Below are 18599 nucleotides of genomic sequence, written 5' to 3'. Positions count from 1 at the left end.
TTGCGGAGGAGTCTCTGGGAGGTGTCGGCGGGACTGTTGGGGGTTGGTTGGCACCGACTACAGCCCTGATTTATTGCTGCTGGGTCAGCTTGGGGGAGCTCTGCGTGTCTTAAATCGCTTGCAGCCCTCCGGTGGTGCGCTTGAGTTTTGCCAGCCGTCTGATCACTGGGCTCCGGACTGATGCTTGTTTGCTTCTCTCCTTCCATGCATTTCATTATGTGACTGAGAGGCGTAGGGGGGCCCGTGGAGGATATCTATGGTTACGGAATACCGCTAACCCCACTCCTCACCTCCGCTTATCTCTGGTTTTCCTCCGCTCCGATGCTGCTCTGGAACGACCCCCTTCATGCTCGGTTCCCGCACTGGATCTTCATAGCAGGATCATTAGTGGACCTTCCCGCACTGGTCCAGTGTGGGGGCGTATTGCAGCGTGTGGCGCCACACAGCTGCGGGCTCTCCGCAGCCTTTTCCCTCTCACTAACGGCCACCACTGCATGTTCCGCAGCCTCATCTTCACTCGGCAGCCCAGCTCAATTTCGCCCGCCACAGGTTGTTGTTTGGGTATTCGGCTGTTCCTCGGTTGGGGGCTGCTTGTGCAAGTTCACAATTTTCTGTCAGGTCCCTCGCTGGCGCGGGTCTCCCTCCACCCTTCGGCACCGAGAGTCAGCAGGCCGTGATGCTCGGAACATCAAGGTGGATACGGAGACGGCGTGTTCCCTGGGCACCCTCCACAGCACTGCTCTTCCTTTCGATCCTTCAGAGGAAAGTCAAGCTGGTCTTCCAAACGTTTCTCCTCATTGTACTGTCATCCTTCCAGATCTACGACAGGAACCCTAGAGAGGCTGTTCCCAGGCCTACAGTGGCAGAAGACAGTGTCGCCATTGCCCGCAGGACGCCATTGCCGAAGCAAGCCTGAACTGACCAGGACGTCTGTCCCCCACCCATACACACCAGTGGGAGGCCAGCTGACGAAGTTCCTCAGCGAGTGGAAAACGATCACCACCGACAGATGGGTGCTGGACGCTCTCGTCCAAGGACATACCCTATAGTTTCAGCGCGGGTGTCCGCGGATCCCTCCGGTGGCCCGACAGCAGCAGCACATCCCCCAGCTTCTGGAGGAGGTACGGGCCATGCTGCAAAAAGGGGCAATAGAGCTAGTTCCCCAGCGACTCTGGGGCTCCGGAGACTGTCCAGACACTTTTTTGGTCAGAAAGAAGACAGGGGGCTGGAGACCCATTCTAGACCGGATAGAACTAACAGTTGAAGGCCCTTCCTTTCGGCCTGAAAATGCCCCCCCCCCAAGTGTTCACGAAGTGCTTGGCACCAGTGGCGCCCCATCTGTGCCTACAGGGCATACACATATACTCATACCTGGATGACTGGCTGATTCGCGGCCACTCGCAGGAGCTGGCCCAAGGACACATGGCGACGACCGTCCGGCTACTAACGAATCTGGGGTTCTCAGTCAACTATTCAAATTCCTGCTTGACGCCATCGCAGAACGTGCTGTTTCTAGGTGCCAGGCTAAATACGGTGTCTTGCCTGGCGTCTCCCTCAGAGGAGAGGATAGCAGCCGTTCTGGGTAAGGTGAAGCGGCTGTCGTCGAAGAGGACAGCCACGGTGCAAGCCATCAAGTCGTTGCTGAGCATGATGTCATTCTGCATGTACCTCGACCGGCTCTGCAGATTGCAGATGCGGCCCCTCCAGGAATTACTCAACGCCCGCTGGATACAGGTGTCTGGAAGCTTCACATTCAAGCTTTAGCTCAACGATGGGTTCGGGCGGGCGATAGTATGGTGGGGGTTCGCTCAAACATCGCCCAAGGCACAGGATTCAATAACTCACCATGTCAGGAGATGGTCACCACCGACGCCTCCCTAGAGCGATGGGGAGCGCATACCGGACGTCTGCACGCCAAAGGCCTGTGGTTGCCAGAGGAGACATCCTGGAGCTACGGGCAGTGTTCTTGGCACTCTGGTCGTTCCTCCTGTCCCTGAAAGGCAAGGTGGGAAGGATCTTCACAGACAACACCACCACCATGTTTTACATTAGGAAACAAGTGGGCGCTCAATCCCTGGCGCTCTCCAAGGAGGCGCAGGACTTGAGGCACTGGGCCGTCGGATAGGGGATGTACCTCGTCCCTCTTCACCTGGCAGGAGTCAAGAACACCATTGCAGACTCCCTCGCAGGGAACTGCGCTCCTGCCACGAGTGGGAGCTTTGTCGGGATCAAGTGGACTGCCTGTTCGCCGAGTGGGGCAGGCCCCAGATAGATCTATTTGCGACAGCGACAAACTCCAAGTGCAAGAGGTTCGCCAGCAGGTTCCACCAGCCGAAGAGCCTGGGGGATGCGTTCTCCCTTCCGTGGGAAGGGCTGTTCCTATACGCGTTCCCCCCAGTTCCCTCTCCTGCTATAAGTGTTCAGCACACTCAAAAGGTGTCCTTGCAAGATGATACTCATTGCCCCGGTGTGGGTGGGACAGATTTGGTATCCAGACTGTCTGTCTGTCAGCGTCACCCCCGGACAAACTGCTGGCAGTTCCGGATCTTCTCGCCAGGGAAGGAGGTGCAATCCTGAATCACGACCCAGGATCGCTGAACCTAAGGGCTTGGCACCTGCAGCCCTAGGGTTTGGTGGATACCAGTTGCCTGCAGACTGCAGAGAGGTCCTTGCCAAGGCCAGGGCATCGTCGACTTTGAAGTGCTACTGTCACAAGTGGAAGCGTTTCGCTACGTGGTGCCGGTTGCAGAAGATTACCACGCTGAGGGTCACCGCCCCGCAAATTCTTCCATATCTGCTTTCCTCGGCCAAGGCTGGCCTGTCACACACTTCTATCAAGGTGCATCTGGCGGCTATCTCCCGATGCACCAGGTCTCGAGGAAGATCTTCACTGTGGTATCATCGACTCGTCAAGGAGTTCCTCGAGGGACTTTTTCGATCTTTCCGTGAAAGCTCCTGCCCCGGCGTGGGAACTCAACGTGGTTCTGATGAGGCTCATGAGGACCCCTTCGAGCCTATGCATCAGGCCCCCCTCAAGTTCGTATTGTGGAAAATGGATTTCCTTGTGGCCATCACCTCTGCCAGGAAGGTGGGTGAGATCCGGGCCCTATCCTGCAAGCAACCATACCTGACTTTCCATGAATCGAGGATGGTGCTGCGAACGCATCCCTCTTTCATGTCGAAGGTTCCGTCGGAATTCCACCTCAACAAGCCTTTGGTGTTACCTGTTTTGTTCCCGAAACCGCAACTGTTTGTGAACTTTGGTCCTGTGAACCATGAGAAGACCTTGTCCAAGGCTTCCATTTGAAGGTGGCTCTCCGGCTGCATCATGCATTGTCATCGGTTGGCGAACCGACCGCTGCCGGTCGTCCGAGAGCCCAATCCACCAGAGCGATCGCTGCAACAACGGTGTTCGTGTCTGGTGTGCCCCTGCTGGACATCTGCAGGTCTGCTATGTGGAGGTCCACACACACCTTCACAAAGTTCTACTGTGTCGACAGGGATTCCAGGGAGGTGTCCAGAGTTGACCAAGCAGTGCTGTGCAACCTGTTCGCTTGAGGGGAGTCTGTTCCAGAGGTAAGAGTAATTGCTTCTGTTGAGCCTTGCCACCTCCCATGGTTGTGTAATTATGTACTGCTATGTATTTGTTATTCATCAGCATGTGAATCCATGCCAGACCCCATGTTGGAGAAGGAACAAGTAAGTTACTTACCTGTAACTATTGTTCTGCAGAATTGGTCTGGCATGGATTTGCATGCGCGCCCTCCCTCCGTCCCCTCTGCGGCTCTTCTTGGTCATACTGCCACTTTACGTGGTTACCAAATCTGAAGATTTCTTCCAGAGGAGGGGCTTAGGGAGAGGACTGTCATTGGATTGGGTCAGTATGTCACAGAGGACAGTGATTGGTTTAAAGGCGAAATAGTTTGTAAGTGAAAGTGAAACTGTTTTTGCTTTTACTGAGGATTCCCAGCCTGACGACAGGGAATATTCATGAGCATGTGAATCCATGCCAGACCCATGCTGGAGAACAGTAGTTACAGGTAAGTAACGTGTTCCTTATGTTGTTTACTGAGATCCATAGTTTACGGTTTAGCTGATTTAAAATCAGAGACATGAAAGAGAAAAGGTTACATTTATGTTGCATGCTGGTGTTTGCAGTTCGGATTATCACCTCAAGTCTAATGAGACAAATAAGAGAAGATAGTAATGTTCCATGCTAGTAATTCTGGTTTAAATTGCAAGTTCAAGAGCTAACGGAGTAATACCAGTATTAAAAAACATTTTGTATCAACAAAATATTTTTCTGAACACTTCGGTCTTGACTACTGGATTGAGAAGGAAATTGTCACAAATATTCATACACCCCCAATTGCTAATAGCCACCAACCTACACTTGACAGCACCCTGCTCCACTGTTCCATCCAGTGCTCCAGATAACATTTTGAAGTGGGAGTATTTTACTCGATATTTTTGTTGGAGTAAAATGTTTTTTAGGGAGTAAAAAAGTAATTCCCATTCCCAATAGGAGTATTTTACAAATGAGTAAAAATATGTTTTATCTGTAGAACAGAAATACATTTGTAATAAACATTTCATTACATCTAGTTATTCATGCATATTAAAAGATACATTTTTACCTCTTTGGGTTAGGGCGTCAAACAGTATTAATACAAGTTTATTCCTGTGGAACTAAGTGTACTACTGCTCTACACATAGCCATGCAGCTGTGGGGATAAAAGGAGAGTGACTGACAGGCTCCTATGTGTATGTCTCCTATTTTAGTTGGGAGTATTTTTACTCCTTATTTTTCTTTTCTGGGAGTATTTGCCTATTTTTAGGGAGTACAAGTGTCTGATACACCCCTTGTCTGTAGGGCTGGTTCCAGCCTTGTACGTGAGATGCTCTGGTACATCACAGAAGCCCATGTACAATGAGATTCAGAATGCAACTGACCAAATGGTGCTCCACCACACAAACATAGACTACTGCTTCTCCCCTTTGATTGTTTAATGGGTGGATTATCATGAAATGACCATGGATTCAAGAAGAGAACAGGAGCCAGTCTAGGATCCATCTGTCTTTTCTTCAAAACACACAAATATGAAATATCTTCAAACTCGCAACACCTTCTTCAATTTTGCAACTCATGCCCTGTAATCCTATACTCCCTCCCCTACCAAACCCCACCCTTTTGTCTTGGGATGTTAGGGGAAATAAATGCCTTTGAAGTTAGAATGAAATGCAAACAGTGCTTCAGTTTCCTTCCAATCCCGGGGCTAGCTCCTTCTCTGTGGTCAGATAGGTCAGTGCTTGTTGCAATGATGGACGCCAACGCCAATACAACATTCTTAAACAAAAGGTCTTTTTACATAGAATCACAGGGGTGGTCACAACTCAAATGCTAAATTCCATTAATTAAGAGAATCGCTTGTCTCTTCCCACTCTTAGTAACCTCTCAGGGTCTTCCCCAACACTCAGTGTGTGGGCAAGCAGTGCTCTCTGGATGTTCCTTCCTCAATGTGTGTTTGTGAGCTTGAGTATGGTGGGGAGACATCATGCCTTGGCCTCTGTTTCAGAGAATAGGTCTGTCAACGGGGTCATCGCTGGTGTTTCATGGTGCTAGAGGCGGGCCCTCTTCCTACCGGAAAACCCAGCCATGGAGCAAGTAGAGGCTATCTAGTTGATTCCTGGGCTTTCCTATTAGGCCTCTTGCCCCTTCCCTAATACAAGGTCTTGGCCCTTGTACCTGCCACCCCACTATTTCTCCTCTGTAATAAATGATTGTACCTGTGGTCCTCTCCTTTCCACTTCACTAACCACTTGTTTCAAAAGCACCTCACTAATGACATGCTCATTCCCCCATGCACTCTGGCTCACCCTCTGCAGCATAGGAGTGGCCTCTTTCCTCCCCATCTACTCTCTGATGTTCCTCTCTTTCCTCAACCTCCTCCTGATGTTTGTCTATCTGGCTTCTTTGATCACCTCTTTCCATTTCTCCCTTTCTTCCTCTCTGACCTCCACTTCTCGATTTCACATGTTTCTATCTGATATTCTTCTTTCCTTCGTCCTTTCTCTGGATGCCTTCTTCCCTCCACATGCTCCTCATCGACTCCTCCTCTCTCTCCTTTTGACCACCTCGGTGTCGGGTTAATATTAGCTAGTGGTCAGCTTATGTTAGCCGATGGTGGGTTTATATTGGTCAGCGATGGGTATAAATTGTCCAGTAGTCAGTTACCCTTATCCTTTCTCCTCTTAACCACATTCTTCTCTCTGGTCTTATTCCCCTCCTTCTATCTAGTCTTATTGCTCTCTCCAGTTGTTCACTCCTTACCTCCAAACTGCTGCCTTCTTCTCCCTCCTACCTCCTGAAACTCTTCTCCAATCTCCTGTCTCGCTACTCCAGGCTCCTGTCAACTCTGCTGTCCACTCTCCTCTTCCCTTAATTCTTATCTAAAGACCCAAACTCGCTTTTCTGAGCTAGGCCAGGGTCTTTAATCACCAAACCAGGCCTGCAGTTAGAATGGAATGATCGTCACCTGATCGTACTTCACTGGGACAGTGTCTGATTAGTTAATGTGTGCTGGAACTATGGTTTTCCCAGCTGGGGATAATAGGACGGAACTTCAACTATGGATACACGCTATCTTGATACTGACTACCATCTTGGTGTTCTAGTTGGTCTGTAGAGACATACAAAAATGAGTGCATCTGTGACCTTTCACTGAAACCCTGGAGACGACTTCTCTCAGTACCGTTTTTTTATAATTGCTCAAGCAGGCGGGAGATTGCTCCTGCTCACAGCCTTTGCACTTCTGATATGCTGCTAGGACTTTTCCATCTCAACTAAGTGCTCCGTTGGCACTGTTGTTATTACAGGCATTATGTGACATTTCCTACTTCCTGGAGAGCTCTGTCAGACTTCCATAGCACAATTCCTGAGCTCTTTAATGGGAAACAAAACACAACGCCATCTTTTGATGATCTCGTGCCACCTGATGGATAGCCTGTGGATCTGCCCCATACTGTCCCTAGGACCAGCATCACCTGGTTTGTGGCAGTGGCCTGCCCCCTTGGCGACCCATCATCCACTCTTGGGTTTAAGCCGGAGAATACATCACAGGCCGCTACAATGACAGTTCTGCTTGTGTGACACTCTTTGGAAAAAACTGCATATTATCTGAAACATGGGTCGACGTAAGTGCAGATGGGTCTAAGCAGTGAAAGACAAGCTTGTTTAATTAGCTTCTGCTGTGTTATTTTAGAGAAATAATTATGTTTACTTTTTGTTATGAATCACAGTGTCATATGACATGATTTCTTCTCACCTGCCCAGTTGTTGTGCTGAACTAACTGGTTGGATACAGCCTTGTCATTTGTTGGCTTTGAGCTGGAAGACTTCAATGGCATTTTTAGCTCCTGTTTTGATCTGCGTATAAGGAGCATCAAATCTGTGTCCAACTGAGATAAAAATGCCCATCCTCCCTTTGACAGGTCAAAGGTTCCTGCTAAAACAATGCTTTATCTTTTTATTTGTAGGATGAACTATGCCCAACCGAAGGTCCTAAACCCAGTGTAAGTATGCAACCTAGAGTCCTGTCCACAGCTCATCATCCTGGCCATAAACAAGATTTTTGATAAGAAGAGTTTCCAAATGATTTTAATCTTCTCATTTATAGATCCTATACTCAACGTGTTTCCGGAAAGTTCTTTCCATCATCATTTCAAAACAATCTTACATATGTTATAGAAATAAATATTAATACACATGCCATCCAAATCTACATAAATTTAATGTAATTCCAGAGTAAACCTCATCAAAGTAAATACCTTTACCCATAAGTAAAATTTGTCGTATGTTTTGGTCTTTGAAAAGGAGCAAAGCTTGTGAGAACCATTAAAGTACTTACTATACAACTCTTAGAAATGTTCAACAAATATATATACATGAAACTACAAAATGAATGAATGCAATTATACTATATGTATGTGCATTTTGAGGGCATGTGCATTAAGATTTATTTGGATAATATCTGAAATGAATATGTCTTATCAAGTTTTGTAAGTAATGTATTATTATTTATGCTAACAGAATCAGAATTCGCTCCTGATGAAGGAAAGAACTTTCCTGAAACATTTTGAGCATATGATCTATAAATGAGAAGATTAAAATTATTTGGAAACTCTTCTTATCGAAAATCTTGTTTGCAAGGACTTGTTATTTATGGATACTAAATTCTAAATAACATTTTTAATATTCAATATGATACTTGACAAGTTTTATTTTTATATCGACTGCTATTAACCAGTAAAAAGGTGTTCAAGGGACAGGGGTATCTCTCTCTTTGGATACCATTCATTTTCTTAAGTATTTGACATCCAATATGGCACGCTGTTTACCTCTCTTGTACCCAAGGAATTGAACTATTATTGAATTGACAAAAAAATGTCTTTATAATTTTAGTGTGTATATGAATATTTTATCATATTTATCTAATTTATTAAGTGGGCCATTGATAAATTATGGATTCTGTTATTGATACCTTATGAAGTATACTTGGGTTGTGCTACTGATACTCTTTGGAGTCTGCCATGGGCTCACTATGGAGTGTGTGTATGGGGTGTGTCGGCATTGGGTACAAATGATCCAATGGACAGTTTATCTCAGCAAACCATGGACTTATATTGGCTAGTATTGGATTTATATTGGCCAATGGCAGGTTTCCATTGACTTCTAAGTGTATGTTAGTCCTTGGTGAATCTATGTTGGCTCTTTTGTTTTGTAAATAAAATGCACATATTCCTACCCTGTAGGCGAACTGATGTCCTAACGATGACACCCTGGTTTGCACCAATCGTCTGGGAAGGGAGCTTCAATCGCGATATCCTGAACGAACAATACAAGAAGAGGAATATCAGTATAGGACTTACAGTGTTTGCCGTCAAGAAGTAAGTATGATTTTACTAGAAGTGCTTAAAGAACACAAATGCTGGTTACCAAAAATCATACAGAAGCACTAAACATAAAAGCAGGTGAAGCATCTGCTGTAACATTAGGAAATATAGGTGTGGATGTAATGGCCATATTTATTGGATCAAAACAAGTTTTATGCATGGGATATATGTGCAAAGTGTGCCATTGTCCCCCACTGCCCACTAGTCTCGGGAGGATAGCTCAGTGGCAACGTGCTTGTCTTGGAAGCAAGACGACACGGAGCAACACAGGTTCGATCCCCGGGTCTGTGCTTAGAAACCTCTGGGTATTAAGAGCATTCTAAATAACCTAACCTATCAACAAAAAAAAAAGAAAACAAAAAAAAACCTATCATATCACTCACTTTACGACACACTTCCCAATAGCACTACCTCTCTCTTCTTTACTACCCATCCCTACGCCCACTGCCAGTCACCCTAAACTGGCTACCATATGTAACCTCCCTCATCTCCCATGCGTGTATGGACAGCAGCAAAGGAAGCACTGCAAAGCCTCAGTCACATGTCCATGGAATTGGACAGTCAGAACTTCCAGTATGGGAAATGGATATTGAGGGGACTTGGCCTGACGGGTCAGCGAGGGGATAGCGAGCAGCTTCTCTCTCGAGGACCGGGTAGCCTGGAGGCTGGTAATGGCACAGACAACCATTTTGGTATTTCTATGGATGACTATGAATTATCACCACCACATTTGAATACATTATAGTACATTCTTAATACAATGGAGAGATGGTACAGACAAGAGGACCTATGCTGGTCGAATCTGTTTTCCTTATCTGACAGATATGCATGTAACAGCATGTTGACTGCATGTTAGCCATTGATGTATGTGTTTTGCATGTAAATTATAGCAGAACACTCAAAAGCAGGCAGTTTCCCTAGATATTGATAGACTATTTACAATACTGTTGCCCCCTCTCGCGCCACAACCCATAGAAAATAGTTGAGTCCCACGAAACAATTCGGTCCAGCTGTCATATAACCACTGAGATTGCAGCCTCTCCGTACACCTTTGCAATATGCATTGCATGATTTAAAATGCTTCAACCTAGTCATCTCTGCTCATCATGGAATGTCAATTCCTACTCGAGCTCTTCGCTCCTCCACCTCCAACTCCCTCAGGGTCAGTCACTTCTCCAATCAACGAGTTGGTGGTAGATCTCTTTCTTTGGCTGGGGCCTCCTTCTGGAACAGCCTCCCTGCCTCTCTGAAACTTGAGGAGAGCCATCTCCAGTTCCGGAAGCACCTCAAGACCTTCCTATTTGCTTCGGCCTTCTCTCTTCCTCTCCCCTGCTGATTTCCTATCTGATACTGCACTGGTCACCTGGCTACCCTCTTATTTCAGGCCCAGGTCCTTGCCCGCCCAGTTGCACACCCGCACTGCCTCCCGGCAACCCTTGCACTTGGGTCTGTATCTGTATCCCTAAAGTCCCCCTACCTGCACTTTTGGACACCTGCTGTCTGCACTTAATGATAATGATGTGTTATTTATATAGCGCCTTAATCCAAAGCGCTTGCACCTGCTGGCCGCACTTCTTGTTATTGTTTTGATCACATGTCAGGAACTGCCCCCTGCCCTTTCCCCTGGCACTTTTCCCCTCCCCATCCCCTGAACCTGCACGATCTCAATGCTACTTGGTCTAGTAAGATCGTTGTCTCTGTCCTCCCTCTATTCCCCCTTCCTTGCCTCGTCGTGCCTTGAAACACTTGTGAATAGATGCGTTACAAATGCCATAACATATCATATCAACTAAGCACCAGCAACTAAGGCCCACAGCGTAGGCCCTTGTCTGCTCCCTGTCCGCTACCAGAACGCTACTTGAGGTATTTTTCTTGTCACTCCTGCACTTGAACCTCCTTGATGCCGTGACCTCACTCTACTATGAACTCTGGAATTCCATTACACTCCTCCATAACTATGGGTACATTCCCCACTCCGGACACACATTTACCCTCTTTTGCCTCAGCTTCCTTCTCTGCTTGTCCCTGATGTTTGCACTTCTGATTACACCGCGTGTTCACACCCACTGCTAGCTTCTGAATTCTGGTTGCTATTCAATTTGGCTGTGTTTTCATGCATCTAGCTTGGTTTCAAACGTTCCTGTGTTTTCATGCATCTAGCTTGGTTTCAAATTTGGCTGTGTTTTTCATGCATCTAGCTTAGTTTCAAATGTGGCTGTGTTTTCATGCATTTTACTTTGTTTCAAATTTTGCTTGGTTTTCGTGCATCTAGCTTGGTTTGAAATTTGGCTGTGTTTTAATGCATCTAGCTTGGTTTCAAATTTTGCTGTGTTTCATGCATCTAGCTTGGTTTCAAATCTGGCTATGTTTTCATGCATCTAGTTTAGTGCAATCATCTTTATTGCCTATCCCTACCTCTCTTTCTCTCCTTTCGCTAACCCCCCCCCGGTCGTCTGTATGCCTGCCTGTTGTGTCTCGCCCCCCCTGTTGTTTGCTTGTGATGCTCTGCCTATTTTAATCCTTCTTCTTGCTGTCCCTCCTCTCTCCTCTCCCCCTCCCCTCACTATATCCTTAGCACTTACTCTATTATACATGTCGCCTGACCTGTATGATAGCAGCTTGTTTGCCTCCTCCCCCACTCCCTCACTTGTTTTGTTCCCTCCCTCTCCCCCTCCAGCACTATCTGAAATGTCGTCAGGCCTAGTACAATAGCTGCTTGTTTTGTTCTTCTCCTACTCCCTGTTCCCCACTGCCCCCCTTCAACTCTTGTAAATATCGGCACTACCGGAAATGTCACCAGGCCTAGTACGGTAGCCGTTTGTCTGTTCCCCTTCTCCTTCCCACCCCACTCACCTCCTTATCATTGTCAAAGCTCTTACTCTATCAGTAATGTCTCCTGACCTGTATGATAGCAGCTTGTTTGCCTCCTCCCCCCGCCCCTCCCTCACTTGTTTTTTCCTCCCTCTCCCACTGCAGCACTATCTGAAATGGTTTCAGGCCTAGTACGATAGCTGCTTGTTTTGTTCTTCTCCTATTCCCTGCCCCCCCCTCATCTCTTGTAAAATTCCGGCACTACCAGAAATGCCGTCAGGCCTAATACTGTAGCAACTTGTTTGTTTGTATGTTTAATTATTATTTTTTATTTATTTTTTTATACCATTTTTTATTAAATTCCAACCAAGCAATACAAACCAAACAGGCAGTGCATATATCAACAGATCCATTGTACATTTTACTTCGAATCACTGCTTGCCCTATCCCTCCCCCCATTTCGAGCCTGTACATCTTCACATTCCATATCTACATCCTGTGGCAGATTCTCCCCTTCCGTGGGTTCATCTGGGTCTCGGATTGACCCAAACAGCCCTGCTATTAACGATTTCCAGGCCATCAGGGACTCTGTCTCCTCCAACCCCCCGGCATCACTCGCTTCTTGCCATACTATGGTTTCTACCTCCGCCCATTTCTTTTCCAACACACTGCCACCCTCGGTCTATGACATGTCTTTCATCCCATAGCGATTCTTCTCTTTGCCAGCACATATGCTAAATCTTTCAGTTTGCTCACATGCTTTAGCTTCTTTGATCTTGGGAACCCCCCTAACAAACAAGCCCACACCGTATCCACTACGATCTTGACCTCCTTCTCAGCCAGTTTCTGTTCCACATCGCTCCAAAAGCGTTCAATGACCGGGCTTGACCAGAACATATATACCATGCCCGCATTCTCCTCATCACACTTGGGGCCTGCCTGCCGTCCTACATTCTCAAACCTCGATATCCTTTGGGGTGTCATATATGCCCTGTGCGTGATATACAGTTGTATCTGTTTCAATCTCGCATTTCTGGAAACCTTCTTATGATACCCTTGTACCCGTTCCCACATCCCATCTTCCATGGGGGTTCCTACTTCCGTTTCCCAATCCAGTCTCAGTTGGGTGATCTCTTTCCCCACTTTAAGCATCAACATCTCATATAATCTAGATGTCTCATGTCCTCCTTCCGCTACATCGTAGATCATATCTATAGTGGCATCTGGTTCTTCCTCTAGCACGGTTTCGGGCCATATTTTCTTCTCTCTCTGCACCATTCTATGATATGTAATATACTGGCCCGAATGTAACCCAGATTCATCCCGCAGCCCCTCAAAGGCAATGATTGAGCCCTCCTGCCAAATATCTCCCATGGTTGCTAGCCCAACCGGCTCCCAGTGGTTTCTGATTATCTTCCTTAGCTGTTCATCCGCCCCCGTTAATGCAACCAGTGCTACCTGCGGAGAGCATGGAGATGGGTTCTCCATCATCTTGCACGCTCTGCGCCACATCTTCCACCCCAGCAACATCATCCTGGGGCGCCCTTTCATTTCTGCCCTGGGTACCCACATCATTTCTTTCAGATAAAAGGGTGTACAATCTTGCCCAAACAGCCTGGATTCAGAGGTCTCTTCATCAGAAAGCCATTTAGCAACATATTGCAGTTGGCTCACCACATAATAAATCTCGTAGTTGGGCAATTTTATCCCCCCCCCTTTCATAGAAGTTCTGTAACTTCCATAATGCCACTCTGTTCCGCGTGCCATGCCACAGGAACTCCCTGCACATACCGTTCAGTTTAATGAAGAACTTCTTAGGTATCAGATATGGTATGTTCACAAAGTAGTGCAGGAGCCTAGGCAAGACCACCATCTTGAGCATCGCTCCCCGCCCCATCATTGCTAAGGGCAACCTCACCCAAAATCGCATGCAATTTTCAATTTTTTTTAAGGCCACCTCTGTGTTGTACCAACCGCCCATGGCACCAGCAATACAGGTAACCGCTCCACCGGAATCCCCCTATACCTGCCCAATGGGAACATGCTTGACTTCTGAGGTTTCACCGCTATACCGGAAAAACCCGCATATCTATCCATTACCTCTAGGATATATTGGAGATTTTCTTCCGGGTACCTCAGGTACAACAACATATCATCTGCCTATAGAGAGATCAAATGTCGTTCCCCTTTCACCTCAATGCCTATTGTATCATATTGTTGTCTCAGATATATCGCTAGAGGTTCCAGTGCCAGTATATGGAGCATTGGAGACCACGGACAACCCTGTCTGGTGCCGCGGCTGAGCTGCCACCTTTCAGATATCCCCGATCCTGTCTTAACTCTGGCCAGTGGCTCCCTATACAGTATTTTCGCCCACCGTACATATCCAGGCCCCAACCCATACCCTTCTAGGGCCGCCATCAGCCATGGCCACTTGACGGAATCTAAGGCCTTTATTGCGTCCAAGGACACTATCGCCATCTCACCTGTATTTTCGTTACCACTTTCAATAATTTGTTGGAGTCGCCTATGATTATTAGAATTGTTCCTGCTTGGGACATATCCCGTCTGATCAGGGTGTATTAATCTACTAATTACTCTTTTTAATCTATTTGCCAAGACAGCCGTTAGTATCTTGCTGTCCTGATTCAGCATCGACAAGGGGCGATATGAGCTACAGCTGTGCCCAGGCTTATTAGTTTTGGGTAGCGGTATTATAATCGCTTCTCTCAATGACTCTGGCAAACTTCCCGTCTCAAACGCTTCGTTCAACATTTCTAACAGTGGGGGGAGAAGCTCTTCCATGTATACTTTATAAAAATTCACTTGGGAGTCTATCCGCCCCTGGAGTCTTGCTAGTAGGTAACTGTCTCACCACCTCCCCCAGTTCTTCTAGGGTGATTGGTGCATCTAGCTCTTCTTTTTCCTCCTCACTTATCTTGGGCAACCCTATGTCCTCCAATGTTTCTGTTATCGCATCTCGGCAGCTCTCCCCATGGTCTGCATATAATATCTTATAATAGTCTACAAACTCTTGGTTAACTTCTTCTTGAGTATCCGCTGCCCTACCATCCTCCCTTGTAATGGTCCTGATCGTGACTCTAGGGGTTTCGCTCTTATATAACCACGCCAAGAGTCGTCCTGGTTTATCCCCCCCCCGCGTGCTGCCTCTCTACATATTTTTTATAATTGAGATTACACAGTCTGTCCCAGTGCTCCGCACATTTCTGCTGTAACATAAGTATCAATTCTAATTTCTCATTAGTGTCATCTTCACCCCTTAAGGCCTCCTCTAGTTTCCCTGCCATCTCTCGTAGGTCAGCTAAAATGCCACCTTGTAGTCCTTTAGATTTCGCTATGGCTGCCCCTCTTATCAGAACTTTAAAGGCCTCCCACAGTGTTCCTGCCGAATCCACACTCCCAGTATTCACCTCGAAGAAATTTATAATCTCCTCCCTCATGTCCTCTCTGAAAAGGGGGTCTCTCAATGCCTCCGCTCGCAGGCGCCATGTCGGAATCCTCGCTCTTGGGGGGCAATATCGCCAACCGTGAATCAGGGTCGAGTGGTCCGAAAGAACCCTTGCTTTATATTCTATTTGTGTTAACTCTGCCAACACTTCAGGCGTAGTAAAGAAGTAATCCAGCCTTGTGCGTAACTGCTGTGGGGCAGAGTAATGCGAGTACTGCCTCTCTAGGGGGTGGCACATTCTCCATGCGTCCTCTAGACCAAAGTCATTCAACAATGTCTGCCGCGCTTTAGCCGTGGGGCGGGTTTATCCATCTTCCCATCTGACCTATCTACCCTTGGGTTAAGTACGCAATTGAGATCCCCTCCCCAAATCACAGCGCTCCCCACACATTTGCTCACATTAGTACACAATGTCCTGATGTACGCCGCTGTGTTCTGGTTCGGGGCATATGTATTTACTATGCTTATTTCCCTGTTTTCCACTAGTCCCCTCAATATGACCATACTCCTGTCTGTCTCAGCCACCTCTTGTAACCGTTGGAATGGGACATGTGGCGCCACCCAAATAAGCACTCCCCTGGCATAAGCAGAATATGATGAGCTCACCATCACCCCCTTCCACTTCCTAGCAATCGTATCCGTTTTCTCACGTGTCAGGTGAGTCTCTTGTAGCAGTGTAATATCTACTTTTTGCCCGCGCAGGTACAGCATGACCTTATTTCTCTTCAAATAACTATTTAGCCCCCTTATATTCCATGTTATTATTTTAAGGTCCCCCATGGCTTCTCCAGGTTCCATTCCACCTCCCACAGGCGCAGTCCGACTCTAAGTTCCATACCCTCTACATAGGCTCGTACCCAAATTCAAACTCTCTTTAACCAAAAACACACCCAACTCCCCACTCCTTTTCCCTCCCCCCTCCCATCCCATCCCCTCCCTTTCCTCAACTATAACAAACCACTGCACACAACCCCTTCCCTCCCACCTCCCCGCCCTACCCCAAAAAATGCCCAGCTCCATCCCGGGATCTCAGGCTCCCCCACGTTTGGACCTCCCCTGGAATCCCAGGCCAAGACCCCAGCAGGGTGTCACCACACTATTGGTGACCTAACTAATCTCTAAATGGGGGTGTGCAGACTAGCTCTGCAAGGTTCCTTAATAGAGCAATAATCACAGTGCTCGTGTCTCATTTTCTATTCCAAACTGGTTTTACCGGCCGACGGGCAGCATCACTGACTATAGTCAAGTCCCATAGTTCCATGCCGCACCCATTTCAGGTGCCCCGACTGCGCATTACTTATCTCCTCCATCTCCTCCTTTCGTCTGGATGTCCGGCTCCTGTGGGCAACCTTGCATATCGAGCCATCCCATGACATCCTCCGGAGTTTCAAAAAATAAAGTTTTGTTTTTGTGGAAGACTTTCAATTTCGTCGGGTAAAGCAACATATATTTGTGGCCTGCTTCTCTCAATCTCCTCTTAACCGCCCCAAAGTTCATCCGACTCCGCTGCACCATCAGGGTATAGTCCGGGTAGGCCGTTATATTTACCGCTCCCCTCTGGATTGTGCCACCTTTGCGGAAGTGCTCCAGTATCCTTTCTCGGTCCCGTAATTAAGGATCTTGGCAATCACTGGCCTAGGCGGGTTACCCGGCGGCGGCTTCCTCGTCAGAGCCCTGTGCGCCCTCTCCACCACGAACCCCTGAGACAGCGCCCCTCCGGGTATCTCCTGCAGCAACATGGATTCGATAAACTCCTTGGGGTTGTGACCCTCTGCTCCCTCCGGTAAGCCCACAATGCGAATGTTATTTCTCCGAGCGCGTTCTTCCGCTTCCTCCGCCCTGTTCTCCAAATTGTCCACCCGCTGCACCAGGGCGTTTAGTTCGGACTTGTGTGAAGCACAGTCCGCCGTGTTCGGGCTCACCTCTTTCTCAAGGTTATCAGTGCGCTCCGCCAGGGATTTGACATCCTGCCGGAGAAGATTCACCTTTTCCTGCACCTCTAACCTTGCGGTCCAGTGCTGTTTTCAGTTCAGTCACAGCCAGTTCAAGCTTGGCTTCCCAGGCCAACTTCAAGTCCGCGATTGCAGCTAGGACCTCCTGGTTCGTGCCTGTAACAGCCATGCTACTCGCAGGGGGCCTGTCCTTGCTTCTGGCATCTTCCGGGCCAGGCGGGGTTCTGGCATAATCGTCCAGCGTAGGCTGCTTCCCCTTGAGTCTCGTAGATTTATTGGACATGGCGCTACCCCTATAGGTTGTAGGCAGCCCCGCCACTTGTGGTCTGCAGTTCCACCGGGGGCAACCCGCTACAGTCTCTCGTGTTCAAGGAGGACGCCTCAGAGGTGTTCTAGGCCCTGCTCCTATTCGCCGCAATGGATTGTGCTCTCCCACGTAATCGTATGAGCCCTCTCTTCAATTCCTTTATACTTCCACAGAGATGCCCCTTGATTCGTGTCCGGATCACCAGCGGATGACTGCTACAATTGCAGGCCCCAGTTTCAGTTGTCAGGCCACACACATGGGCCTTGCAGCCTCCATTCACACCCTAAATCCACCATACACCAAGCTCGCTGGCCGACTAGCTCGCGGCCTTTTGATCATGGGCCCCGTTGTCTATTGTCATTTACTTGGGCTACGCGCCCATTGGAAACATTATATCCTCAATAGCCAGCCGGTCTGCTTCTCCCCTCCTTCCTTGCTGTTGGGGCAGTGTCGGGATGTTAGCAATGGTCATGTATCTGCCCTTAGGATTTTCACCAATAAATGTATTGTGTTTGTGCCAGGAGGTATTGTGGTACAGAGCAGATTGCTATAGTCAACTCAGGCCTTCTAAATGCTGCTCGATCAAGTTAATGCATGCCAGCGAGCATTTATTCATTCAGTGCTCGGTTACTGTCACTCTCACATTTGCCTCTGCAGCTCCATCTGGCCGGATTCCCTCTCCCTCTCCATATGCGGCGCTATAACTGCTTGTTTGTGCTTTGCCCGCAGGCTCCGCACCATCCAACTGGGCCGGTGCCCGTCACGGTCCCCTGCCCACTCCGAACTTCCGCACGCAGGCTGGAAAGAGCCCGCGAGCGGGCGTCTCAGTCTCGGCGCCGCGGTTTTGGCTTCCGGCGGACCGCTCAGGACTGGGGTCCGCCTCTCATCCTGGCTCTCCAGACGTTTCGGGGCAATCTTCCTGTTCGGGCCGCGGGCTCCGCTTTGGTTCCCACGACTCCGGCGCGGTCCTAGCGCCAGCAGTCCCTCCGTCCTCAGGGTTTTTCTCCCGATTCCAAGCAGCCCGCAGCACTCAAGCACGCCGGTGGCATGCCTCAGGGTATACTTCCTCACAGCTCCACCTACCCCTGTGTCCATCTCCCAGTAATCG

General features: G+C 48.1%; 1 protein-coding gene across 1 annotated transcript in view; it reads left to right on the top strand.

Moving 5' to 3' along the window:
• Positions 1-18599, top strand: part of ABO (ABO, alpha 1-3-N-acetylgalactosaminyltransferase and alpha 1-3-galactosyltransferase) — a 911475-nt gene that overhangs the window by 680958 nt on the left and 211918 nt on the right. The window contains exons 5-6 of the mRNA XM_069609331.1: positions 7537-7572; positions 8812-8946. Of these exons, the coding sequence (XP_069465432.1) occupies positions 7537-7572; positions 8812-8946 (171 nt within the window). The remainder of the gene's footprint in view (positions 1-7536; positions 7573-8811; positions 8947-18599) is intronic.

Source organism: Ambystoma mexicanum, chromosome 8 (genome assembly GCF_040938575.1).
Source record: "Ambystoma mexicanum isolate Mex_15411 chromosome 8, UKY_AmexF1_1, whole genome shotgun sequence".
In the NCBI taxonomy this organism is placed as follows: Eukaryota; Metazoa; Chordata; class Amphibia; order Caudata; family Ambystomatidae; genus Ambystoma; species Ambystoma mexicanum.
This window is presented reverse-complemented; position numbering and strand designations above follow the sequence as displayed.